This window comes from Grus americana, chromosome 5 (genome assembly GCF_028858705.1).
Source record: "Grus americana isolate bGruAme1 chromosome 5, bGruAme1.mat, whole genome shotgun sequence".
Classification (NCBI taxonomy): Eukaryota; Metazoa; Chordata; class Aves; order Gruiformes; family Gruidae; genus Grus; species Grus americana.
Window position 1 is genome coordinate 51,859,890 of NC_072856.1, and position 26,736 is coordinate 51,886,625.

The 26,736-nt window shown below is 38.2% G+C and overlaps 1 protein-coding gene across 4 annotated transcripts in view; it reads left to right on the forward strand.

Annotated features, from left to right (window-relative positions):
* TDP1 (tyrosyl-DNA phosphodiesterase 1) overlaps window positions 1-26,736 on the forward strand; it is a 51,585-nt gene continuing 24,849 nt past the window's right edge. The window contains exons 1-14 of one of the 4 annotated variants that reach the window (XM_054827928.1): window positions 1-73; window positions 870-1,408; window positions 2,946-2,989; window positions 3,650-3,705; window positions 4,735-4,831; window positions 7,032-7,066; window positions 9,257-9,349; window positions 11,011-11,181; window positions 12,725-12,803; window positions 14,519-14,704; window positions 15,399-15,447; window positions 18,527-18,593; window positions 24,604-24,711; window positions 26,162-26,264. In XM_054827928.1, the coding sequence (XP_054683903.1) occupies window positions 874-1,408; window positions 2,946-2,989; window positions 3,650-3,705; window positions 4,735-4,831; window positions 7,032-7,066; window positions 9,257-9,349; window positions 11,011-11,181; window positions 12,725-12,803; window positions 14,519-14,704; window positions 15,399-15,447; window positions 18,527-18,593; window positions 24,604-24,711; window positions 26,162-26,264 (1,623 nt within the window). In that variant the 5' untranslated portion in view covers window positions 1-73; window positions 870-873. Of the gene's footprint in view, window positions 74-258; window positions 529-569; window positions 590-869; window positions 1,409-2,945; window positions 2,990-3,649; window positions 3,706-4,734; window positions 4,832-7,031; window positions 7,067-9,256; window positions 9,350-11,010; window positions 11,182-12,724; window positions 12,804-14,518; window positions 14,705-15,398; window positions 15,448-18,526; window positions 18,594-24,603; window positions 24,712-26,161; window positions 26,265-26,736 lie in introns of those variants that run through there. The other 3 variants (XM_054827927.1, XM_054827929.1, XM_054827930.1) reach the window with 3 other exon arrangements.

The following is a 26,736-nucleotide window of genomic DNA, read 5'->3' on the forward strand; positions in this document are numbered from 1 at the left end:
GGGGGAAGGTGGGACTCGGCCTTTTTTTTCATCGCAGGCTTCAGGCGCGCTGGCCAGGCGGTAGGGCCTAGAGGTAAGCTGCTGTCCTGCGGGAGCGGGAAGGGGCGGGCTCGCGAGGTCCCGGTACGGGCAGCGGTGGCTGCCCGGCTGTGGGGCGGGAGCGGCCACTGGGGCCCTTGGCGCTGTGGCTCGCGCCCCCTCAGCCGGCGCTGGCGGCTGCGGGGGTGCTGGTGGCTGCCGCGCGCTGCCGCTCGCCCCGCCCCTCCGCGGCGCCTCCTGTGGCCGCAGGCTCCGCTCCCCTCGCGGGGCGGTGTCCGAGCCGGCGGGAGCAGCGGTCCCGCCCGCACGGCCCTCGGCGGTGGAGGCGGTGGCGCCCAGGCTTCCTGCCGTCCTCGGCGCAGAGGAGAGGCGCGGGGAGCGGCGCAGGTAGGCTGTGGTCCTGCAGAGGCAGCCGGAAAGAGCGACCGTGGCTCGGCTCTGTGCTCCTGGGTCTCCTCAGCAGAGCGCGCTAGACTCTTAAGCGCTAGGGTCGGTATGAGAAATATCTGCGTGATGCAAGTTGCTCGTTTGACTTCTGAAATGCTTTCCTGTACGTGTCCCTAGTTTAGCCTGTTTTCCGTGTGCAGATTTCCACATTAGCTGCTTCCCACTTGATGGTTGCTCCCATTGCACGTGGTTCTTTGTTTCCTGGCACAGAAATAAATAAGCCTTGTGTGCTGTGAAATTTTCCCGAGTCAGAACTTGCATGGAGATTCTGTCAAATACAAAAAGCTCCCTAGTAATAAATAAATAAAAACTGGGATGGAAAACTGACTTGAGCATAGCTAAAATACACAATTTTTTTGTATGTTTTGTTTTGTAATCCCTAGGAACATGCTCCAGGAAGGTGCACATGGAAAATGGACAGTATCTAGCAGTGATGAAAGTACCGAGGAAAATTCTGACAGTGAAAAACCATCTACATCTTCACTATTGGATGCTACACGTGGCAGAACAAGTGGGCCACAGTATCCATGCTCTGAAGCTAGGAAAGCTGCTCAGAAGAGAAAAGCTTCTCCCCTGAAGCTCAATGATAAAAAATCTGCAGAAATACCTCCAGCAGAAAAACAGAGGCCTAGCCAAGAAGGTTTAGGCTGGTGTCTTTCTAGTAGCGATGAAGAGCCTGAAGATCAGGAAAAGCAAGCCCACAAGGAAACACTGAAAGAAGAAAAGCATGATGCACCCAAAGAACATCCTCTGAATCTTTGCAAAGATGATGAACTCTCAGAGAATCAGAACGATGATGAAACACCCAGTGAAGCCCAGGATACCTGGGATTTGTTGAATGGAGGAAACCCTTTCAGGTTTTTTCTCACTAAAGTCAGAGGAATTGAGCAGAGCTATAATTCTGGAGCCCTGCACATAAAAGGTGAACAAGTGACTTCCGTAGAAGTGGGCTTTTAGGACACTTGTCTGCAATAGAATGCTTGGGTTTAGTTTGTTGGGTATTTTTAAATGCATATATTCCTTGATGTAGCTTAGGCTTCATATTCTAAAAGTGCGAGTTGTAGAAATTGGTTCCATTACCTTTGTGTTTTTCTTTTAGAAGTATAGTGTATGAAGCATTAATTTACTGATCCTGATTCTGTTGTAACTTCTGAGTTATGCTGCACAAATTTTAATGTTTGCTTAACCAAGGCAAGTCATATGGTGCTGCTTATTGCTGCTTTCTGTGAGTTAATCTGAGGAAAACCACTTGCCTTTGTGGCTTTTTAAAGGGATACTTTTCTTGGGTGCCTAACCATGCTCCCTGAGTAGCTGTTAGCGCTTGTCTTCATGCTGCTGAGTGATTTGTACCTATTAATTCACTACTACTTGATGCAGTACTAGATAGTACTTCTGAAGCTCTGTGGCTGGAATTCAGGGGCCCATTTCAATTCAATTAGAAGTGAGCGTAAGTCAAGATGACGTGAAGTCTTCGGAGTACAACACTGATGCTTCAGGAATGCTGTGTAGTTGTAGTTTGTTGTCGGGGGGACAGCTCTGTGCAACTGTAAACATCCCCTCATTCAGAAATGAAATCTCATACATCACAAGACAGAATCAGAAATAAGTATTAATAGGAGATTTATGCACAGCAATACAGTAAAATGAGGTAGTTCTTTGAGGGAGAACAAATGACTGAAGACCTATACAATTAGGTTATAACATTTCTTCAACCTCACATGCTCCTTATGAGCATTGATTATTGGTGGCAGCCTGGTGTCTGATTCCTCAATTGCTTTACTGCTGTATGTCTTTATCTGCTTCGTGAATTTGTTGTGGTTTTTGGGCTGTCTTCTCAGGAGTAGTTGTCCTGCTAGGTAATTAACTGAGCTGGTGGAGGGTCTAAGGTTTTTTGTTTGTTTAACCTGCAAAACCAGATTTCTGTACAGATAGGGCATGAAATATTTTGTCTGTCCTAGAAGATATTTGTAGGATACACTTTCAAGTTGCTGCTGTGCTTCAGTTATTAGAGGTTATAAATCCTCAGTTGAATTAGTTTTCTGTGTTACCATGAGTGAACTAAGGGTACCTGTATCCTACAGTCAGTCTGCAACAGATAAGTCTTTAAGCATTAACTATCCCTTATTGCTTCTACTCTGCCACAGTTCTTCAAGCCCTGTCTATAGGGGAGAGAGTAGTTTGATGTCCCTTTCTCCACATGATCTTGGTCTTTTTGCTAATGAGCTTTTAAAATTGGTTTCCTGCTTTGAGCTGATTAATGCTTTTTATAAACACAATACCATAAGGGTTTCACAGGGGAATCAGTGACTTGAATATTCAAAACAGTGAACTTAATTGTGAATGTCTTAGTTACACCAAGTCTATGAACAGTCTGGCACTTGTAGTAATCAAATTGTTCAAGATGTGAAATGTTTATATGAACCTTTTTTTACCCAATTGTGCTTTAATGTTTTTAATAGATATTTTGTCTCCTCTTTTTGGGACTCTCATATCTTCTGCCCAGGTGAGTTTCCTGTTTGCCAAGTTGATGTCACTTGCTTATTTCATTTTATTAACCTTAAACTTGATAATCCATGCTTGTACCATATAGCTGATTTTAGCAGGGAACTCTGTTAAAATACAGAGGGAACTCTAAATTGTTGTACAGTTGAAAACACTTCTGAAATACAAAAATTGTCCCACGTTCTGCTTAGAATTCAGGCAATTATAAGGCTGCTTTCTCTCTCCTGGTTTTGGGGAATGTGCAACTGAAAAATGCAATTTATGTGCATGTCAATGTTTTTTTTGAAAGAAAAAAGCCTTGCAATCTAGGAATGATATTTTTGTTATTGCATAGAAGCTTTTGCTATCATTCATGGTATAAGCACATGACAAAGATGGTTCTTGAACCAAAGTTTTCATTATGTGTGTGATTCTTTTTTTCTGCGTATTAAATTTTATAAACACTAGTACGTGCTTTTGAATAACTTAAATCCATTCTCGAATTAAAAGACATGAAAGAAAGCATATGAAATTCAAATACAGCTGTTTTAAAAACACACTCTGTATGATGTAAGCAGTATTGAGTGATGACTTTATGTAGCAAGCTTTTTTGTAGTTCATTGTTCTGACAAACTCTGCTTTTTCTTTTTAATGAGTCTGTTTTCTTTTTCTTATGTACAAGTTTAACTACTGTATAGATGTGGGATGGCTTGTAAGACAGTATCCGCAGGAATTCAGGTATGTTTATTTTATGAAGATGAAATGATAGTTTCCAAATCATTGTGTTCATGCAAGTTGCTGTTGTAACTGAATGATAAATGCTTGTTTGCAGTTTGAAGTTATTGTTACCAATGCTGTATGTGTAGACTCCTGTTTTTCTTTGTATGGTTATTCCAGTTGTAGTTCTCTATTGATGTCTTTTTGCTCTTTTCAAGACTGTCAGATGGTCAGAGTTCAGTATGTCTGGTTTCTGATTTTTATTAATAAACACTTAGGAGGTCCCATTGTGGGCCATGATGACCATGCAGTAGATGACCTATAAAGATGGAACAAGAAGCTTTTTGCCATACAGTTTACAGACTCAAGAGCAAAGAGAAAATGTAGGAAGGGCACAGGAGGAAAACTATGTGAAAATGATCAGGATGATAGGTCTTGGGTATGATATGGTTGGAGTTGCTGGATATTTTCATGAAAGCAGTTCTTATGTTTGCTTGAAATTCAGTTCTGATAATTCCAGCCTACTGCAGATGAAGTGGGTGTATGATGTACGGTTTTCTATCTCTTTTTTTTTTTTTACGTTTTACTGGAAATGCAGTAGAATAGAGGATAAGGAAGTAAACATGAAACTACTGCCAGAGTAGACCTAGCCCTCTCCTTTTCCCTCATTCTTCCCATCTTCTCTGTGATAAATTGTCTTAGATCCACACTGTGCATATCAATACTTTTGAGAGCTTTTTATCTGTTTCCAGCTGTACAGACAAGAGTCCTTACAAGATCTTGTATTACTGATTTCTATTTTGCTGTCTGATTTTACTCCATGCTTCCTATTTCCCTTTTTTTTTATTGAAGTTTTCTAGTGTCATTCTATTAGAGGTTTTATTGTACGTACTGTTTTTTTCAGTTAGTTAATAAGGCATATAGATTTTAGTGCTATCTTCCTGTTGGGCTATCAGTTTTAGGGGCCGGAAGTCATACCTACATAAAGGAGTGGGTTAGACTGATTACTAATTCACTTGATGTTTTAATAGTAATCACCTTTTATTTAAGGAAGAAGCCATTGTTGATAGTTCATGGCGAAAAGAGAGAATCCAAAGCTGAACTGCTTGCACAAGCACGCCCTTATGAGAACATTAGCTTTTGTCAGGTAATTAACATTTGGATCATCCTTTGGTTGAAATTAAGCCATCTGTTGCACTCAAAAATCTTCTTATGGGTGAAGAGACACACACCTTATATAGGAAGTCAAGAATTTATTGTTATGCTTTAAGGAATATACTTACCAGGACCATAGGAACATGGTTACTATGTTCCTGGTCTTCTGTGATTGTGGTAGACTGTCACCCACAAAAGGTTTGCACAGAACGGCTGCCCATGAAAATGTCGTGGGGCTCACAGAAGAGCTGCACACCTTCTCTGCTAACATGTTGCACTCAAATTCTTGTAATGGTCAAAGGAAGCACTTTTTGTGTAAAGTGCAGAACTCAATCCTAGTATCACTGTAATCTTAAGTCTCATCAAAGAATTATTATTTGTCCAAATATGTTTTACACAAGAAAATGCTGTTATGCCTATTCTCTATTAAAATTGCTATGAGCACACTTCCTGGCACATGCTATTTTCTCCCTTATGTTATGCTCACTCCTTTGGTGGCCCTAAGTCATAAAGTTATTGGCTTCAGCCTGGGGGAGGGATGTGGTTATGGCAACTTGCCAGTGTTTCAGAATTTTGCTGGGTAGGGTATGATCACGGGGATATCTTACCCTTTGTTAGAAGGAGGATGATTTTGGAATTTTCTTCCTTCTCAGGCAGTCTCGGAACCCTGATCTTCCTAGAGATTGCTGTATTGATGCTAAATATAGTGAGTTTTCAAAGCCAGGATTTCAGGGCTGCTGTGTGCTATGCTATCAGGTGTTTGCACCAAGTTGTGAAGTAGCAACAATTTCACATTAATATTTCAAGTATGCTAACAATAAATTCATGTTTTTGCAGATGTTTCCTTTTCACACGCAACAAGAATTTGAATGTAATATGTCCCATATGATAAATTTGTCAGTGTAGTTAATAGTAACTAGCAGGGGAAAATGGAATTTGATTTTCCTATTTGGGTATACACTTCAGATTCTTCTAGTAGTCTATGTGCATGCCATTATTTTAGTACCCCAAAATGAAATGTAAATATTTTATTTTTCTCCTCCACGCCTGTATTAACTAGGCACAATCTTGGAGCCATCACTGGCTAAAAGTATTTTCTTAACATCTATAACTCATGTTTCAGTCTCTCCCTAGAAATTGTTTTGTTAATACTCTTTAATAAGAGCAGAGCACTGATAAAAAAGCATTTCTGTCTAGCTTCTGTCCTTTTCTTTGCAATACTAGCCATTAAGCTGCTTGTAACAGTCATCATACACTTCAGAATCACAGAATGGTTGAGGTTGGAAGGGACCTCTGAAGGCCATGTGGTCCAACTCCCCTGCTCAAGCAGGGTCACTTAGAGCTGGTTGGTTGGCACAATGTCCAGATAAGTTTTGAATATCTACAAGGATGGAGATTCTATAACTCTTTGGGTCAACCCATGCCACTGCTCAGTAACCCTTGAGTAAAAAAGCGTTTCCTGATGTTGAGAGGGAACATTCTGTCTTTCAGTTTGTGCCCATTGCCTCTGGTCCTGTCACTGGGCACTGCTGAAAAGAGCCTGGCTCCCTTGCCTTTGCACCCTCCCTTCAGGTATTTGTACACAGTGATCAGATCCCCTCTGAGCCTCCTCTTCTCCGGGCTGAATAGTCCCAGCTGTCAGCCTTTCCTCACAAGAGAGATGCTCCAGTCCCTTAATCATCTTAGTGGCCCTTCATTGGACTCTTTCCAGTATGTCTGTATCTGTCCTATATGGGGGAGCCCAGAAGTGGACCCAGTGCTGCAGGCGTGGCCTCACCAGTGCTGACTGGAGAAGGATCACCTCCCTCAATCTGCTGGCACCATTTCTCCTAATGCAGCCCAGGACACTTAGTCATCTTTGCAAGGGCACGTTGCTGGCTCCTGTTCAACTTTGTGTTCAGTAGGACCCTCAGGTCCTTTTCTGCAAGGCTGACTGGTTTTGAAAATATTGCTGGTAAGAGACCAGAAATATTGCTGGAGCAGTTCCAGCAAAGAGTTGCATTGCCATTTAAAGTCTAAATTCTAGAAATTATTATGTTTAAAGGTGTTGAGGGGAAAAATCATGTATTTTGTGATCTGACCACTAGAGAGCGGTGAAATGAAACAAAATGAAGAAGCACCTCTCCTTTAACATTTTTGCATGTAGGAATGCACAATAGGAATTTTTAATGATCAACTTTTTAATTTTATAGGCTAAACTGGATATTGCATTTGGAACTCACCATACGTAAGTAACAGCTATGAAGCAGAAAGCTCCACTTCTAAAGATGACCACAGACTTGGTTCATGCAGTTACCATAACTGGACTAGTAACTAGTGTCTAATATCTTAAAGTATTTATGGGATAGAAAGACAGGTTACTACTGTTTGTGAAAACATAAATCTGAAGGCCTAATGTATATTAATGAAATTTAAAAGTATTATCTTTCATGTTCTATAAAGATTTGTTTTATTTATCTGCCAGTTATTTTAAAGCCAAAAGTGGGTTTCAGAGAAATTGCAGAGTCTTGAAGAAAAATTTCCTTAATGATTTTGTATTTATAGATGATAGGATTGTTCTAGTTTAAGGAAACAAATCATCTATTGGGTAGATATGAGATGTGCAAGTGAGACAATGGAAGTCAGTGAACTGCAAGCCCTGGCTCTTAAGTCATGGCTTAATACCAAAACTGTAATGCAGACTTGATCAGTCATTGGCAGGTCAGAGACAACGCTGCTTTACTGCTCAGTTTTTGCAGTTAACATGGATGATCTGAAAGTAATTACTGAGTTTTTGGATCTTTTCAAAGAAAAAAACCTTTGATATTGTAGAAGTGTCTCAAAGGTAATTTTGTAGGTTGCAAGCTACAGATAAGAACAGATTTAATCTTATGTCTCGTGCTGAAGATATTTGGTTTCAGGGCACTGCAGTATTTTTTAATCAATTCTTTCATATAACTCATTTTATAAAACATGACATTATGTTAAAACATCGGTCTGAAATGCTCACTTAAGTTCCATCTGTGTTTCTGGTAGCAAGCATACTGATCTCATTGCCCATTTGGAGAAGAATATGCAAATAAAGGAAAGAAACCAGCATTTTAAAAAAGTCTTGCTTCTCTCTCAGGTTTAGTGAGGGACATAGAAGGAATTGAAGTTGGTTTTCAAATTGGTAATTTTTAAAGCTATAGCTTATTTTCACTTAAGCAGTTTAAGCAGCAGCTGTCATTCTCTGTATGCTCAACTTTAATATTCTTTTTCCTTCCACTACACTTTGGGATAAAGTGATAGTGATGTTAAATACTACAGTTCTTTAACCCTGTATTTGAAAGGATTGTTCTGAGTGTATATCTGAATGCATGTTCCACTGCAGACGGAACGCAAGTGGGTAGCAGACCAGTAAACTGGATCTTGGTGGGTAATGAAACAAAATTGTTTCAAGATTTCACCCCATCAAGTACAAAGATTTAAATTCACATCATTGCTGTTGTATGATATAAAACTTAAATTACATGTTAGTTACATTTTGCTGTAAAATGCTTCTTTTACTGTCAGCTGAATTTGTGCTTAGATCAAGGTATAACACAGATGTGGGGAACTATTTTGTAGTTAGAGGGTCTTATATATTGTGTAAACTATAGGTGTAACTATGTTAGTTTGCTGAACTATAACATTAAAAGCAGAAATTACTGAATAAATCATTGTTTAAACTTGAGCCTGATATGATTTGTGTAGCATTATCTCGCCATGGGACAGCAATGAAAATAAGCGTGTTTTTTCTTACAGCCTTCATTCTTGAGCATTGGTTTCTATGGAAACCATCTCATCCTTCAGGGCCACATGGATATGCTGTCTTTATACATCTACTGAAAACTTGCATATGAAAATTTGAGCACTTATGTCACAAAAAATGCAGACATTTATTTTGAACTCAGTTACTAGTTTTAAAACTTCTTTGTCGTGGTAGACAAATAGCTTTTTTTTGCTATCCCAATGGCTAGTTACCTACATATTTTTTATTTTAAAAGTTGTCAGTTTAAGAGAAAAGAACTAGGTTTTAATAAATTCAGCTATAAGCAAAGGCTTTTTAGTGTTCCTTAATGGTTTTTTTTAACTATCTGCAAAGGAATAAATTTCTGAAGTACATGGCAAATATAGAAAGTATTCTGCAAGTATTCATTTTTGCTTTGGGAAATCAGTTGCATGAGATGTTATGTATTTTGGAATATATCATAGGATGCGGCTGACAAAATAGATGGGGATAATCTAATGACTGCCATGCGAGTTTGGCATGTGCATGGATTGAAGTCAAAGTGTTTGCACTATGCAGAGCAAATCTTCAGAAGATAATTATCTTGGAGCACTTTAATAAATTGTTAATTTATCTCCTACTCTCAGTGTACTTGAAGCAGACTAAGTGTTATAATCTTTTTTAAAGGAAAATGATGATATTGTTATATGAAGAAGGTCTTCGAGTTGTGATACATACATCCAATCTTATTGCTGAAGATTGGCACCAAAAAACTCAGGGGTAAGCAACAATCTTTAGCAGGTATATGTTTACTTTAATATTTTCCATAGGTATCTGCTACTGCTGGAGACAAGATAATAGGTCAGATGATCCAGTGCTACAAGTCTTACACGCCTAAGATAGCTCTATCCTGGGCAGCGGGGGGGAATCAAACCTAGAATGGTGCTAGCTGTCTAAGCGTAAACTCTGCTTGCTTTCTACTGTAAACAAAATTATGTCCTGAGCTGGCTGTAACCTTAAACTCAGCCTGAGATGCCATGCTGTCTCTTTATAAAAAAACTACCTAGCTATAAAGCGCTCTTTATACAAATCTGAAGCAGCTATTTAAAAATTATCGTATCTGCAAGAATAATGTGAATGTGCAAATGTTCTGTTTCTGCTGTGACTGTGTCTAGAATGTAACCTGGTAAATGCTGGGCACCATTGGTTCCCTAATATCATAGATGACCCAGTATCCACCTAGTATCCTTTTCTTGGAAGGAACTTTCTTCCTGGGTTTTTTGGTAGAAGTTTTTAAACTTAACAGCCAGCTTGGGACATAGGTTTGTTTAGAGCACAAAAAATAGGGCTAAGTGACATGTTAGTATAAGGCCCCTCAACCTCTTGTTTTCTTGGCTATTTTTATGGGAGCATTTTTTAGTTATACTCTGACTTACTGTGGAGATCTAAGATTTCTTCATCAAGTCAGGGTATAAGATTTCTTCATCAAACTAATTGAAAATGGCTTTTCAGAAGTTACTGTCACCTTGACATCCATTTTGCTGCCATTAAATACAGCAAGGTTTTGAAGCTTTACACTTGTCTGAGAGAAGCTCTCATAAGGGTTTTTGAGTGGCAAAAATACAGCCACTGATTTTTTTTGCCTTTAAATCTTTTACTTAGGGATGGCTTTAGTATCTTTTGGCAGTTAGCTTTTCAGAAAGCCAAGAATGCATGAAAATATCTATTTGGGATGCTTAACAAGTTGCCCTACTTGTCAAACATGAAAAACGTGGGTTTTTTAGCTTTTGCACACTGCAGTAATATGCAGTGTCACCAATATGATGGTCCGCTGGCTTCTCTATTTTATAGGCTTCAAAATTACAAAGGATAGTATCAACACACTGTAAAGTTGATAATGCAGAACCTTTGGTTTCTATGGCTACAATAATGTGTGACTGGAGAGAAATGCTGGATGTCTTCCCCACATAGTGCCCACCATATTTTATTGTGATGTAAGTTCTGGAAAGGCAAATTAACATTAAAGGCAAATTAACATTATAGGCTACTCTTCAAACTATGTAGAGCTTTCAGATGCCCTAATTGGTGTTTTTCTATATCATTACACAAACCAGTAGCTTAGCAAGATGCATTGCAGTGTTCTAATCGTACAGAAAATCTTGATGAAAGGACTACTGGTTAAGTCTGAGCCTGGCCTGTTTAACAGTGCTGAAAGCTGTAAACATACGCATGGATAAATATAATTGTATTAGTATTAGTTTTATGGTATTGAGTATAAGACTTGACAATTCTGTAATTGTAAAGGAAAGGCAAGTCACTTTATAGTTAGTGTCACAATAAATCTGTCTAGTATTTATTTAGGACCTTCAGATGCACTCTGATCGCTCACTAAAACCATGTGTTAATGTTTGGTGTCCTTTTTTTTGTGGCTTTGTTTTTAGAATATGGCTAAGCCCTTTATATCCAAGGCTACCTCAGGGAACAACTGGTTCTGCTGGTGAATCCAAAACTAATTTTAAATCTGACCTAATAAGTTACTTGATGGCTTACAATTCTCCTACACTCAAGGAATGGATAGATCTGATTCAAGAACATGATTTATCAGAGACAAGGTATATGTTATCTTGTGTTTATAGTAACTTGCATGCTTTTTCTCAAAAAAAATAAACATCTCTCTTAGGATCTATTAGACCGTGGCTTTGTTTTGTAAGTTTACCTTGTTTCAGACTTAATTGTTCAAACATGAGACATGAGTGTAACTTTAGGCAATGTTTTAAACCCATGTTATGCAGTTTATGTTGAATTGACCAACTTCCAGTTTTAGAAACATAAATTTTAAAGGAATGAAAAAGGTGCATCAGCAGTAACTTGACAGAAGATAGCTGTAAGTAATAGGAACTCAGAGTTTCATTTAAGTCAGTCTGGCTTAAATATTTGCTCCAGTAAAATTACCAGTGGAAAAAGCTGAGTTCTTTGGCTTCTCATGTAAGAGGGATCATAAAATCCTCATTACAATAACCTTTGCCTTATATTAAGAATAGGCTTCTGTACTTTTAAGGCAAAGTTCAATCTGTATACATATGTATAAAATTTTGCCCATTGCAGGTGTGGATCGTGTCTGGTAGGCAGTGTTATGTTAAGCAATAATATACTTTGTCTTGAAACAGTCTTCTCTAATATCACTTTGCAGATGCTACTTAAAATAATTCAGGATGTTTAATTCTAACAGATGCATCCTGCATTTTCTATGGTATTTACTTCAGAAAGCATGAATTTCCTTGGCTGCTTAATAGCAGTTTAATAAGCTGGCAGAAGTTTCTTGAAAAGAAAAGCTGAAAAAGTTCATAAACTGTGGTGGAAATAGAGACTGAAGCCTTGTCCAGTTTAATGTATAAAATAAAAAAATGTGCTTTTTTTTCCTTTACATGGAGTCTTACAAGATTGGAGAAGGAAAAACAGTATGTACCTTACAGTCAGGTTGGCTGAGCCCTAGCTGATGTAAGTTTATGCATGGGTTAGGGAAGAGTCAGTTCTTAGTATAAGGATCAATTCCGTGCCATATAAAATATGTAGGGGATGTTCATTCATGGATAAAGCTAGGCATGAGATGCAGTAAGGAACGCCTTCTTAAACCATCTGCTTGTTGTGACTCTGGGCCAGCCTCTTCTCTGTTTTCAGGGCAAAGTCAAACAGGTTACTAAAGCATTATTTAGGAAGACAGTTGAAAAAGCTGTACGTCTGAGCTATTAGGTGCCCAAATGAAATCTCATACCTGAATCTGCTGATTTGGATGTAGCAAAAGATTGGCTTTACTCAAAATTACATGTCCAATTCTGTGCAGAACAAGAGCTATTTACATTTATTGCTAACATCATCTATCTTCTGCATTCTTGTACACGGAAATACGTACGGTTCGTGTCTATGCTATAGAACAGCCTAGTGTTGCGTGACAGCCATATAGGATGCTAATAATAAATTATACAGCTGAAAATCCACTTTTCTTTATATTGTAAGTCTTAAGTGTGAAAGATTAAATATTTCTGGTTGCATTTCTGTGTGCAGCCTTGCTGATAGGTTTTACTTATGTACCTTAATACTTTCCAAACCATAACACTCCACTACTGCAAATAACTTGGTGTTATTTTCTTTCTGTAGAGTGTATCTGCTTGGTTCTACCCCTGGACGGTATCAAGGTAGTGATAAAGAAAAGTGGGGTCATCTTAGGCTCAGGAAGGTACTAAAACTGTAATCTTTTTTATTAATATCCTCTTAACTGTAAATGTAACTTTGGAGAGCATTCTTTTAGTTCCTTTCAATTTTTCCAGCTATGATCAGCAATTGTTTAATACTTTGTTACAGTTTAAGTTAGCAATAACATAAGCTTGCAACGTATGACAGTGTAGACTTTATATATAATATTGCTGGGTCTTATTACCATGGTCAGCTTGTGGTCTGAATTGTCATGTTCTTACAGATATCTGAGGAGTCACCATCACTCAAATGACTTCCTATCTGCTGTTGATGTTTCTAACAAGTGTGACACTATCCAAATCCAGTCTTCTGTGACTGGGAACCAAATATAGCCTTTTTCAAAGGTACTCACTGAGGAAATAAGCGTTGATACAGACTTGCCTGCACAGAGGGAACAGGCCTATCTTATTTAAACTGTAATAGCCTCTAACATTTCTTTTTCCGTAATGACCTAAGTTTGCACATAGCTGATGTCATCAATTCAGTCAGGTTTGTAGTTTTGTTCTACTACGTTTCTAAGATCTTTATTTTTTAATTATTTTTAACCAACTGAATAACTAGCAGTGTGGATTTTTTTACACCCCCCCCCCACACACACACACATTATTTACCCTCCTGCATTATTTAGAAAAGCCATAATGGTAAATCATGATACAAGATTGCATATCTTGAGTCCTCCTCTTTTTCAGTATTTATTTAGAATCTGATAAAATATTTCATGTCGTCTGTTAAATGCTTCTCATAATTTTCAACCTGCATCTCCAGCTTAAATAGCATTATTTAAAATTCCATCGTGAATTTTTCATGGAATTCTAATGCTGTCCATGGCAAACTGCAGTGACATACAAAATGTCTATTTATCACCGTTCTTTTCAACACAAGGTTACTCTTTTAGATCTCCCTTTGCTTGTAAAGAGCTTGCCCCTTCTGATGTATGTTGTCTGCATGTTTTTTTGCCTAGTAAGACACTGAATGAAAACAAAACACAAAAAGCCTATAAAGGATAAAGATGGTCTCATGGCAAATGTTCATATGATTAAAAAGATGTAAGTTTTTTAGTGACAGTGCAGATAGACCTGGTGACACTACACTGATGACTGAAGACATTTAGTTATGTGCCCTCTCTAGAGAGGGGGAAAAGGTAGCCACTATATACAATTTAATATGTGCCTATATCCATCTGTTTTTAATGTGACTTTAAATTCCATTCACAGCTAAAGAACTCCTCTAAAAGGATTATTTCAATTTTCTCTTCAATTGTTCTTTTTTTCCCCTCTTATTCTGGGCTTCTATTGTAGCTGGGGCTTTAGGATATGTGAGGAATTTTATGGCCAACAACCACCAAATATAAAAAGATTTAGTTGTTTAATTTAATGTGACTTCTGAAGCTAATGTTTCATGATTTTAGGAAGAGCTGCTAGCATTCTTTTTAACCATTATTTAATGGTTGGCTTCAGTGCTTTTTTTTGGATAAAGCTTGTGATATTTGATCTTCTCGTGAAGGAACAGTGGGTTTGTTTTTGGAGAGCCTGATGACTTTTTATTACTGCAAAGTTAAATAGGTAGTGTGAACGTTAATCTCTTTTGTTGTCAGAAGTGAATTATAGAGAATTTGTTATATCAGATGTGATATCAAACCCCTAATTAAGGTTTTCTTTGCCTGTTGAAGTTTAACAATGTTTTAATTTCCCTCACTAGCTTTTGAAAGAACATGCTTCATCAATACCAGCACAGGAATCCTGGCCTGTTGTTGGACAGTTCTCAAGCATTGGTTCAATGGGAGCTGATGGGTCCAAATGGCTGTGCTCAGAGTTCCAGGAGAGCCTGGTGGCTGCAGGCAGCACTATCACAAATCTCCTTAAAAGTGATGTTCCAATTCATTTGGTATGTCTTTTAGATGCTAGTGACCTTTATTTAACACTTATCCATTTGTTGTTTAAATCTTATTGGTTTGCTTCTAATTTTTGGAAGACATTAATGTAGTTTTCATCCTGAAATCATAAGGATGCCACTTAGTGATACTTACTTGTGTGTGGTATACTATAAAAATGTACTATAACTTCCATCTGCTTGACACTGGAGTATATATAATCTAATCAAAATTATATTCTCATTCTATAGCTTGTCTTCCATTGGGTTTTGTAGATGCTGCTGTTTTTGCTACTGAGATGTAACTGAACGCTGAGTGATTGTTTAATACCTAAAATTATTTTCTAACCTGGATGTTTTGGTCGGTTTATTAGCACAATTAAGGGGAAGAGCAGAAACAAGTTTGTGGCATGAGACTGTTAAATCAAGGATGAAATGTTGTCAAACTATGCCCTTACCATGTGCTGATTGCCCCTGCAAAGTCATATATAAGAGTCTAAAATATCATAAAATAATGTTAAGAGCTTACTTTGACCACTGTGGAAGTGGTTGAAGCAGGTTTAAGTCTTGCTACCTAATTTTGGTAAGCTCTACAAAAGGTAAAAACATCTTTGTTACTGGCATGTGACTAGTTTTATGCTGACAGCTTGTGTATTTAGAGCTGCATTATTAAAGTTACTTTTTTTTTCCCTCCCCCTGCTCCATGAAGGTTTATCCTACTGTGAACAATGTGAGGCAAAGTCTAGAAGGCTATCCTGGTAAGCAGATGAACCCAGATTTATTAGCTTTTTGTGGTCATAATGTCCTGCAAAATCACTTCAGTGGTTGATGTTGAATGAACCTGAAGCTGTCATCTTGCCGAGAACTTGGTAGAATAGGTGGCAGTAGAATCCTTTTATTACTGTTACTGGAGTTTTGACTCCAGCTCTTGTAATTGAATAGAAGAAGCTTTGTGGGCATTAGTATATAACGTTTAAGTCTGTATAGCCGCATTTGTATGTCACTATATAGGAAAAAAAACAGCTCTTGCCCATTGTTCTAACTCCAGTCATACTTTCATTTTGGCAGAAAATTCAGATTTGAGTGTGCTAGGTTCTCCTTGTGCTTTCTTTCAAGTGTCATACTGCACATCAGATACAATGGAGAATAAGATGTTTCACTACTTATCAATTTTTAATACCGCAATATGCGGTTGTGTTCTGTTCAGCATTCCTATGTTTGTGTTCATGCAGTCAGTATATTTGTATAGAAAGCATAGCCCCAGCCAACCTGGAAGAGGAAGAGGTACTGTAGTATTCTGATGCAGTGAAGCTTCTGTTTCACAAAAGCAGGTACTTATGTGGATTACACCCATGCATGCTAAAGAAGCTGGCTTATAATGCAAGGCTGTTGTTAGCCTTCTAAAGGTCAAGGCGGTTGCATGGGGTTCATGAGAACTGTGAGAATGGAATTCTTTCTTGTCTTCAGGAAGGGTAAAAAGGAATTTGGGAACTATAGGTCTGTCATCCCTGGGAAGGTGATGGAACAAAGAATCTTGGAAACAGTTTCCAAACAGATGATGGACAAGAAGGTGACTGGGAGTAGTCAGCATGGACTTATAAAGGAGAAATTATGCTTAATTAACCTGATGTCCTATGACTAGATGACTGGCTTGATGAATGAGAGGAGTGCACTGGATGTTGTTTATCTTAACTTTAATAAGGCTTTTGACACTGTCTCCTAAAACATCATTGCAGACAGCCTGATGAAGTAGAGGCTGGATGACTAGACAGTGAGGCAGATTGGAAACCAGTGCAACTGCCAGACCTCAGTGGTTGTGATCCAATGGCACAAAGGCCAGCTGGAGGTCAGCCACCAGTGGTGGTGTGTGCCAAGCATTGATACTGGGGCCATGCATTTAATACCTTCATTAATGACCTGGATGGTGGGGCAGAGTACACCCTCGGTGAGTTTGCAAATGATACAAACTCAGGGGACATGGTTGATGTATCAAATGATTGTGCTGCCATTCAGAGGGACTGTGCAGGTTGGAGAAATGGGCTGACAGGAACCTCATGCAGCTCAATAGAGGGCAATGCAAAATACTGTGCTGGGGCAAGAATAACCCCAGGCATGGGGGGTTGACCTGGGAAAAGCAGCTTTGCACAAAAAGACCTGGGAGTGCTGGTGGTCACTAAGTTGAAGATGAGCCAGCAAGGTACCCTTATGGCAAGAAGGCCAGCAGCATCCTGGGCTGCATTAGGAGGCACGTTGCTAGCAGGCTGAGAGAGGTGACCTGTCCCCTCTATTTAGCACTGGTGAGACCACACCTGGAGTGCTGTGTCCAGTTGTTGGCTTCCTAGTAGAAGACAGATGTGGACATACTGAACCAATTCCAGCAAAAGGCCACAAAGACGATTAAGGAATTGCAGCTTCCATCACACAAGGAGAGGCCGAGAGAGATGGATAATTCTTTGACCTGGAGAAGAGAACTTTCCTGGGAGGTATCATCAATATATATAAATACCTGATAGGAGGATGCAAAGTAGGGGCAGATTCTTCACATGATGACCACCGAAAGAACAAGAGGCAATGGACTTAAATTGAGATACAGGAGACCCCCAGTGTGCCCTTACAGCAAAAACATTTTCGGATGTTTAAGTGGAACGGGTTGCTCAGAGGTTGTAGAGTCTCTATTCTTGGGGATACTCAAAACCTGACAGGACACTGTACTGAGCAGCAGGCTCTGTTCGACCCTGCTTTGAGCAGGGAGTTATTCTAGGTGATCTCCAGAGGGTGCTTCCAACTTTAACAATTCAGTGATTCTTTGGCATTGCTGAATCCATAAATGTTTTCCTGTTCTAAACCCGATACCTATGCTCTTACGTATTATGGAGTAGCTCTTGAGCTCTTCTAACGGTGGAATTTGAACTCAGGGCTAGCAAGAATGCTTTCAGCTCTCTCCCTCTTCTGAATAGAGCAGTGTTTGGACACATGTAGAAACTGCAGCCAGTGAGTTTATAGGTATTTACTGTTCCAACAAGTTAGTCTTTTGAAATACATCTGGTTGTCTACAGCATCTGTTTAGCAAAGTTAGTACTCTTGAAAGTCAGAGATGCAATCTGTGCAATGACTCCTTACTGTTTGTTCTTTCTTATTGTGAAATAACTTGGTGAATTACATAACTCTTTATTTGTGCAAATGAACAGCTCCATGGACTCCTGCAGTTAGTGCATCCCTGAGAGTAGTAAAGCTTTTGTAACAGGTCCTTATGGTGTCTTCTAGGACAGGTTGAATGCAGTAGATTTTGCATCATGTTTTTAATTCACAACACTAATATAGCTCAGTATGCCATGGCTGATTCTTCTTTGTTAAATTCATTTCAAGAAATCACAATATGCATTAGCCAAAGACCAAATCAATACAAATACAATTTCATCAGAGACATTCTTGCTCTTTAAAATAATGTTGTTTGGTGGTTTGGTTTTTTTGCTGAAAGTTGGTTGGTTTATTCCCTCTAGCTTGTATGGGTAGTGATTCTAATGTGTTGATATCAAGTGGTATCATAACTAAAAATTACCCATAAACATCTGTTTTCTAAGAGGACTTAATTCTATAGCCTGTACACTGCTTCTCTTTGTCCTAGTCTAAATCTGCTATGTAGTGTTTAGGAACTTGCTAAATTGTAAGAATGAAAAAAAATCCACACCTATATACCATTTTATACTACTGGAGCATTTCACCATTTTCTGAAAAGAAGGCATGAGGATAGTACAGATAGCCTGTTCCCCAAGATGCTTGCTGCTTTTAGAATGTCTTTCAAAAAATAAATGTGCATGTTCTATTTTCTTCCTTAAGCTGGTGGCTCACTTCCGTACAGTATACAGACAGCACAGAAACAGCTGTGGTTGCATTCCTATTTTCAGTAAGTAGAACTCAGTTCTTTGGGTGTTTTTTTTCCTTAGATTGTATGTTTAAACTTAAAATGCTGTAATGTTTGAGTGTTAAAAGCAAATTAATGGGAAGTGGTGAGAAGCATGATATTCTTAAGCTCCTTAAAATAAAAGCCATTAGTTACTTATCTGTTGGTCTTATCTCTAAAACATAGTCAAAATGTGCTATTTACCTGTAAAAACGATAGGGGATACTGTTGCTAATGAAGGACGGTACCAGATTTTAGATTCTGCAAACTTCTATTTAAGCTTTCGTTCTCTGAACTGGAATAATGTTACTCCTCTTTTTTCCATGTGTGTTTTTTTTGTTTTGGTTTTTTGTTGTTGGTTTTGGGGGCTTTTTACATTTTTACTTCACTTTCCCACTTGTACCTTGGTATTAACAGGATTTCAACTGAGCCACAACATGGTTAGGAAGGCTTTTTTGTTTGTTGTTGTTTTGAGTGCAGCACTATTGCTGCAAAAATTCTCAGTCCCTTATGGTAATACCATCTTTTGTTAGAGGTGCCTGACATTTTCCATTAAGAACTTCTATTGTCACGTGCTACTAATATTGCCAAATTCTAACAGTCTAACATGTTCCATGCCAGATGTCTCCCTCAGGCTGAATCTTTAAAAACTTAAGTGTGTTTTGAGAACAATGGGAAAAGTTGTTTTGTACAGATAAAAATAAATAAATCTGGTAACCTTTTACAAGACCACAGCTCCCCATTCCTTTCACCAGAAACTCTTAACTCTTCCAGGTGGAAGTTGCGCTGGTGAGATACTTTACAAACTCTTACTTAAATACGGGTACAGTTGTGTATGTATTCAAAGGGCTAAAAAAACAACTGCTGGTTGCAGAGAGCATCCTCCATTCTGGAGTGAACATAATTGCTGCTGTGAGCCTTGCTGGTCCATGTCCAAGCAGTGGAACTGGAACAGAAAGCATGTGTGGCTTTGTCTCTCCTGCCTTTGAAGTGTGCCCTCTGAGCACATTCAGCAAACTAAGAAAGCTACAAACACCTTCAAGATTGTTCAGTTGTGCTTCAAAAAGTGAGATCATAAAACTGGGGTGTTTGTGCAGCCTTAATTCAGTTTCTGTAAGCAAATACCTCACGAGAATCTTATTGGAAGAAAAATGTAACCTTTGATAATGACTGTTCACTGTTTTATTCCTGCTTAATGAGAAAACACCCACATACCTGTCTCCTTGGACATATTAAGGTCCTGCTCTGGCACCAAAAGAGCTGTTTTAAATTCATCTGTTGAATTGTTTGCAGATCACAAGTGGCCCTGCATAATTGCTCTGTAGGGACTGCCCAGATGCAGATTCTTACCCTGTAGTGATGCTAGCCCTTGAGGATAACCTGCATGTAAGCTGTTATCATAGAGGACATGACATAGAGTAGCTTCTTATCTGTGGTAACCTGAGAGACACAAAGTGGTAGGTTCTGTTTCAGTAGAGTTAAATATAAGATGAGCTATTTCAAAGGTGTCCTGGCTCTGGCTAGGACAGAGTTAATTTTCACAAGGAGCCAGGGCAGGTGAGCCAAGCTGGCCAGGGGCTATTCCATACCATGTGATGTCATGCTCACCAGAGAAGGGGGCTAGTTGGGCAGGGGCGGGTTCGGTGCCACTCTGGGACAGGCTGAGCATCAGGTCGGTCGTTGAATTGGTAAATTGCTTTCTGTTGTCACCCTTTGTGAGTATTCTGTTACCAGTACTGTTGTTGTTGTTGTTGTTCCCCTCTCCCTTGCCGTCCCAGTGAACTGTCCTCACCCCACCCCACAAGGCTTTGCCTTTGTCTTTCCCATTCTCCTCCCTGTCCTGCCGGGGAGGGGTGAGCGAGCTCAGCTGCCGGCTGGGGCTAAATCCCGTCAAAAGGCTTGCCATAGTGCAAAGCTTTGGGCAGTAGAAGGATTAGAGGAATTTCTCTTTACCTCACTGGAAAATAATACAAAACCAGCAGGAAACTAGGGATCCTACCAGAGTTGAAAGAAGAGAAATACTTTATACTTACAGTAAAGGAGAAGGAATAGCTCCTTTTTACAAGTAGGGAGAGATTAATGGAGTTGGAAAATGGTGTCCTGTAGTCTCACCCAAAGAGGTAGAACCTCTGCCCCAGGCATACAATCTTTTTATAATGTCTGTGGGCTGCTTTTCTGTCTCTTCTGCCAGCTGACTGTATTTAACTGACCTTTAATGCACCTCTGAATTGTAATTTCTTGAAAAAATAAGATGATTTCACTTTTCTGATCATAGCAAATGATTACTAGACTGCTTTTTTACATTAGATACTGTGTAAATGATGCAATTTGCTCAGTTTTCTCTCTGGTAGGGTTGTGTTTTCCTTTCAGTATAACTCATTGATTAGGAGAGATTTGCAGTACTTAATGATTTATGTTAATTGCTGCTTTTGAAACAGTTGATCAGCATTAACAGTACATTAAGCATTAAAGTACAATGTCTTTTAATTTATTGATTTTTTAATACCACATGCCTTATGTTTGTGCAGTTACCTTGTCAAATTCTTATTTTCAAAGAACGGAAGAAATTGGTTTGACAAGAGCTTGTTTGACTTGCTGTTGCTGAGTCCATAATCATAGTTGCATTAGAGCTTTGTGTTCTTTAGGCCTGTAAAGTTTTGAAGAATAATCATTTTTCTTCAAAGAACTACAGCATTGTTCCCCTAACATCATAAAGGTGAGAGATATGGAGCATTTACACAGAGGACTTATGTTCTCTTATGGTTGAGCCTAATGGTGTGAGTTGTTTTAACTGTTCTCAAGCCTTGTTGCCAGTATCTTGAGATGGAAAGCCCATTCACTATTTGAAGAACAACTACATTATGAAAGAGGTGGTGGTGTAGAAAATGAGTTATTCCTGGCTCTGCTTATGGGTTGAGCATGTCTGCACAGATTAATTTTTACGATGTTAGGATTATCTGGCTTCCCTGTCTCAGTAGTTCCACTTGTTAGCTTCTTGTGTCAGCTCCTTTACCTCATTTGTGCCAGAAATATCAGACACTGGTGGCAGTTGATACTTGTTCTATGTCTTCCAGCTAAAGGGACTGTGATTGCAGTGTAGACTCCTTTTCAAACATTTAAAAATTCATTGTAGAGTAAAACAAATATTTATCAAACATGTAAAAAAACTCCACCCCATACTTCTGAAATTTTGCAAGTGGTTAAATACATATAAAAGAAACAACAGGTAAGTATTCGCATTTGTAGTGCAGTGCGAGTGCAAAGTATTTTCTATATTGCAAAAGATACCTTATTCATGGTAGAGAACTTTTTTTTCCTCCTCCTTTCAAAACAAACCCCGAAATTATGTGAAACTCAAAAATAGCTATTGGAAAACTTGAGAGGTAGAAGGGGGCAAAAGCTGTTGTGTTTTAAGAACTGGAAAGTACATTACCTCTTTAATTGAGCGCATATAATCATCACATTAGAGGCTGTATAATTAAAAAGAAAATGAAAAGCTGCTGACTGAAATGCCGCAAAAGACTAGAAGGGAAGAAGTAGCAGCAAGAATGTCTGGTAAAAATGTCAGCTTTAGTGATCTAAAGTCAGAGTTAAGCTGTATTAGTGATAAGGAGTTCTAGTCCTAGGAGTGTAAAAGAGTAAAAAACCTAGCAAAAAGGCTTTCATGTTTTACTGCTCAAATTCTGGTAATACCTACTCACATTACACCTTTTCCTCACCCCACACTTGAGCTTTGAGTTTACATGGTACCATGACCTCTAACTGTCAAAAAAATAACTACTTCAAGCTGTGGTTTTGCTTCATAAAATTTCTTAGAGCTAGTTTCATTTAACTTACCGTATTTATCTCTGAGACAGAATACGCCTGAAGTTTACTGCAACATGAGATCAGTCCTATGTACATCCTCTGCCAGCTGCATTCTGATGAAAAGTTTACAGCTTAAAATGTGTTAAGCCAATTTGACTAGAAATAGCCTGAAATTGTTATACTGACATATGCTCTCATCCTTGCAAAGTAACTGCACTTGTATTTTACTTAAGGCTCTTTGGTTTGGCTTTTTTTTTCCTAAAAATATGCCAGGAAAGTTCCATGGTGAAGTTGAAACTTAGCTGTATTAAGAATAGATTAAATGAGATTGTACCCATCTGAAACTCCTTTCAGATCTTTAGGTTTATTCCATTATGCTGTCTGGAGATAATCTAACTTTTAGGCTGGAGGGAAAACATTTCTTAAATACTTTGCTAATAATGCTTTTACTAAAAGCATCTGAGTGTTTCAATAATATAATTACTTAAAAAAACACCAACAAACTGATTGAAGAACATAATCAGTTTCTCCTTTTTGTCCTTACATATTTGTGCTGTCTTATTAAAGAAAATATGGCTAAAGTGTATGCTCCCCTTTCTGATTTTAACTTTCTGGAATACCAGTTTCAATCACTTGTAATTGAAACTTACTGCAATTAGATTACTGTAGAATTTAAACGGAAGAGAATTGGTAGTACTTTTGCTAAAACACGGTACTTAAATGTATTTGTCAAAGATAATAAGGAAGCAAAAAGGAGTAGACTGAGATAGTATCTCAAAATTATTGCAGTCAATAGTGGGGGGGAAAGTTTGTCCTTAAGTAAGGCAATGAGATAGATCTAAAGCAAATCTATGTTCAATTCCCAGTTCTGCTATTTTTCTTGTTTTTCATTTCTACAAAGTTACTGGAGTTACCTAATTATTTTTGTGTCTTAAAGATAATGTTTGCCTAAACTGTCAGTTGTGAGGTAAAGCTATTAACAGGAATTGTTGAGTTATGGTATAGCATAGCCTTACAATCCATATGTATATAAAGTGTGGAGTTCTGTAGGGGAACACAAGTTTTACTTAGCTGTTCCCATAATGTATATATCTTGGTCTGGTCTTCAAAACAGACTTCAGTGTGGCTTGCATCAAAATACAAAGATGTCTAGTTTGTTCCAAACATGCATACAGTGTTTCAGCTCTTGCCATTTATGAATACAGGACCAATTCTCAGCAACAGTTTTCTTTCCTTCATCGGAGGATAGGGTTAATTAGGACTTGATCCCTGAACTGCAAAGCCTCTTGACTTAACTCAGGTGAAAGTTAGTCCTGAAAGTCAACTTATTCATTCCAGCCCTTCCACTTCAATCTTCTTAGGCTTTTAAATTAAAACAGCTCACTTGAGAGGTTTTTTGCAGCTGATTGATTCTTTTTGATGTGCCTTTTAGAAGAGGGTGCTAAATTAGGGAAACAAGATTGTGACAACCAAAGCCAGAGCCTATTACATTCCAAACTGAGGGAAGAAAAGTCTCTGGGTGGAGGAAGGTGTGTTTGGAAGCTGCCTTCTTGATTTTGAGTGAGGACTAGCAGCTGTGAGTGGAAAGGGCTTCTAAATGCCATGATTACATGCCTTCAGTTATGTATATTTACTGCTTTCTTACAGTTTAGTTCTGTAACATTGATGCTGAATTACCCCAACAATGGCTTGTTGTTTTAAACTAGTTTATATATATACACATAGATATGACCTCTACTCTCTTAAGCCCTCAAATTTCTCAGTGGCTTAGAGGCACAGAAAAGGGAAGAGGAATGGTAATATCAGTTGGTCTCTGCATCTATTTTGTGCATAATAAATTGTAATGAGCTTGCGGAATTTTTTGAGGTTTAATTTGGTGCCAAGCTCCTTTGCTTAAATGCATAACCATTGATAGTCTTCAAAGAAGAAGTATTTGCTAGAAGTTTGAACTCAAGTTTCTTGAGTGCTAGCTGCAGTGGAGAAGTGGGAAAACTTATTAGGAGAGTCTGATACACCGAGGAGAATATTGGATTTTGGGATTAAAAATTCAGTTATTTTCAGCCTTTCTGTAAAGGGGGGGGGGGGAAGTATTAAATGTGACAAATATAGGGTAGTATTACTGAAAACATGGCACTGTAGTATGGTGAGTATGTTTTAGACCTCACAATAAAACTGAATATGAAAAGAATTCCTCTTGTTTTTCTAGCAAATGGTCAGCGGAAATCTCAGGTCGAAGTCATGCTATACCTCACATTAAGACATACATCAGACCCTCTCCTGACTTCCGGAAGATTGCATGGTTCTTAGTTACAAGGTAAACAACTACCCATACATTTCTTGCTTAAAAAAAAGTAATATATAAAGTTCTTGTCAATTGCAGGCCCAGGTGAGTCATTGCCATAATCTTCATAATATTAGAAGTAGTGAATTTTTGTCCATATTTAATATTTCTTCATTGCATTGCCCCTTTTGGGGCTGCAAGTTGAAATGATTATGTCAGGAACTGTTGGCAATCACACCAAAATCTTTTCTGAGCTGTAACTGCCGGTTTTGGGGTTCAGCATCAGTTGAAGTGGTAAGTATTCTTAAACCTTGGGTTGACTTTTAATAAATGCTGTATGTGAATGTGCTGGTTTGTACAAAATAAATATGGGTTAAGCCTCAGTGTATCATTACAAAACATGTAGATACCTAATATTTGGAATCTGACCTTTTGTCAGAATAAGTTGTTCAGCAGTCTAGCTTGAAGTCTAGCTTTCTATTTCTATTGTTTTGCTTTTTTAAAGAAGTCAAAAGAGGGAACAAGAAATTTCTTGACAAGAAGGGAGGATGTCTTACCTGTATTTTTTATTCACAATATGTTTGAATTTTGCCAAAACTGATTTTTGTGCAACCCTATATACTATAGATCATGATCTTTGTATTCTTGTTCTTAAATGCTCAGTTACTTTAATCTTTTTTTTCTCTTTATATTGTGGCTTTTTAAATTTCATCACTCATTGATACTGTTGCCTGCAATGGTAGTAGTGATTAAGGTGCTTTTTAAAGGATTTAAGATATTCAGATGTGATGCTGAGTCAACCTAATACAGAAATTCATGGCTGCTTTTATTTTTTCTCATGCTTCTTCTATTCCACTATTTGCTAGTATCAAAAAGCATCCAGTGTGGTGTATTTTGCTGTAGAAATAGGTTTTGACAACAGAATTGCATTTATTTTTTGACTCCCAACTTGATCTACTTCATAGCAGATACTGATGAAGGATCAACTACAACATGGTGCAATACAGCACATAAAACCAAAAAATACCTCTTCAATAAATATTTGTTTTCATAAACATATTGAAGAACAAAATACCAGGAGCAAAAGATAACAATTGTAAAAATGCTCCGTACTAAATGTATTACAATGCAACAAGTCGTAATTGAGCTAGCCTGTAATATTCCTAAGTCATCAAATTGAAGCTGTTTACAAATACCAAGTTCCTTTCTGAAATGTACAGAGAAGATTCAAAAGGTTGAATCTCTTGTAGATCTGTATGGCACAAGTAGGCTTGTATAATTATCCATGTGTATTGTATGACTACCCTTCCATATATTGTCTCTGCTGCTCCCACTGTGCTGTAAAAATAGCAATAAGGAATAACATGCAAATCACTCTTTATGAAAAGAGTTCTGCTGGAAGTGCATTGCTACAGCTGTGGTACTTAAGCATCTTCTGCTGTGAAGATTATGCCTCACTGAAATGCTTTATTTCTCTTGGCAGTGCCAATCTATCTAAAGCAGCTTGGGGAGCTCTGGAGAAAAATGGTACCCAACTGATGATCCGTTCTTACGAACTTGGAGTCCTTTTCTTGCCTTCAGCATTTGTAAGTTCATGGTTCAAGTACAAATCCTGGGATATACTGAGAAACTGCAAGGATTGATGAATACAAGTGTGACTCAATAACCTACTTACTAGGTTCTATGTGTCCAGGTTAGAAAGCTAATAGCAAGTGGAGTTTACACAAAGTATTCTTTAAAATAGAAACAGTCTGCTTCCCTACACAGCAAGTATGGATTTGGTATTGATGTGACTTTTGTTGTGTTACTGAAAGGCAATAATGTTTTAAAATTGTAATTTACTAAATGTGGCTGGAAAGGATAATCAAATCTCTTTTCTGTTTTTCTTTCGTGCTTCTTAAAACTAGACTGTGAGTGCATATTCACATCGAAGTGATGCATATGGGTTGCAACTTGAAAAACAATTCCTAATGTGCTGATTGCTGTTCTTGCTCTTTCCCTGAAATGCATTTGCAAAGCCATATGACTGTCTTCTCTCAAACTTTCTGCTTTGAGGAA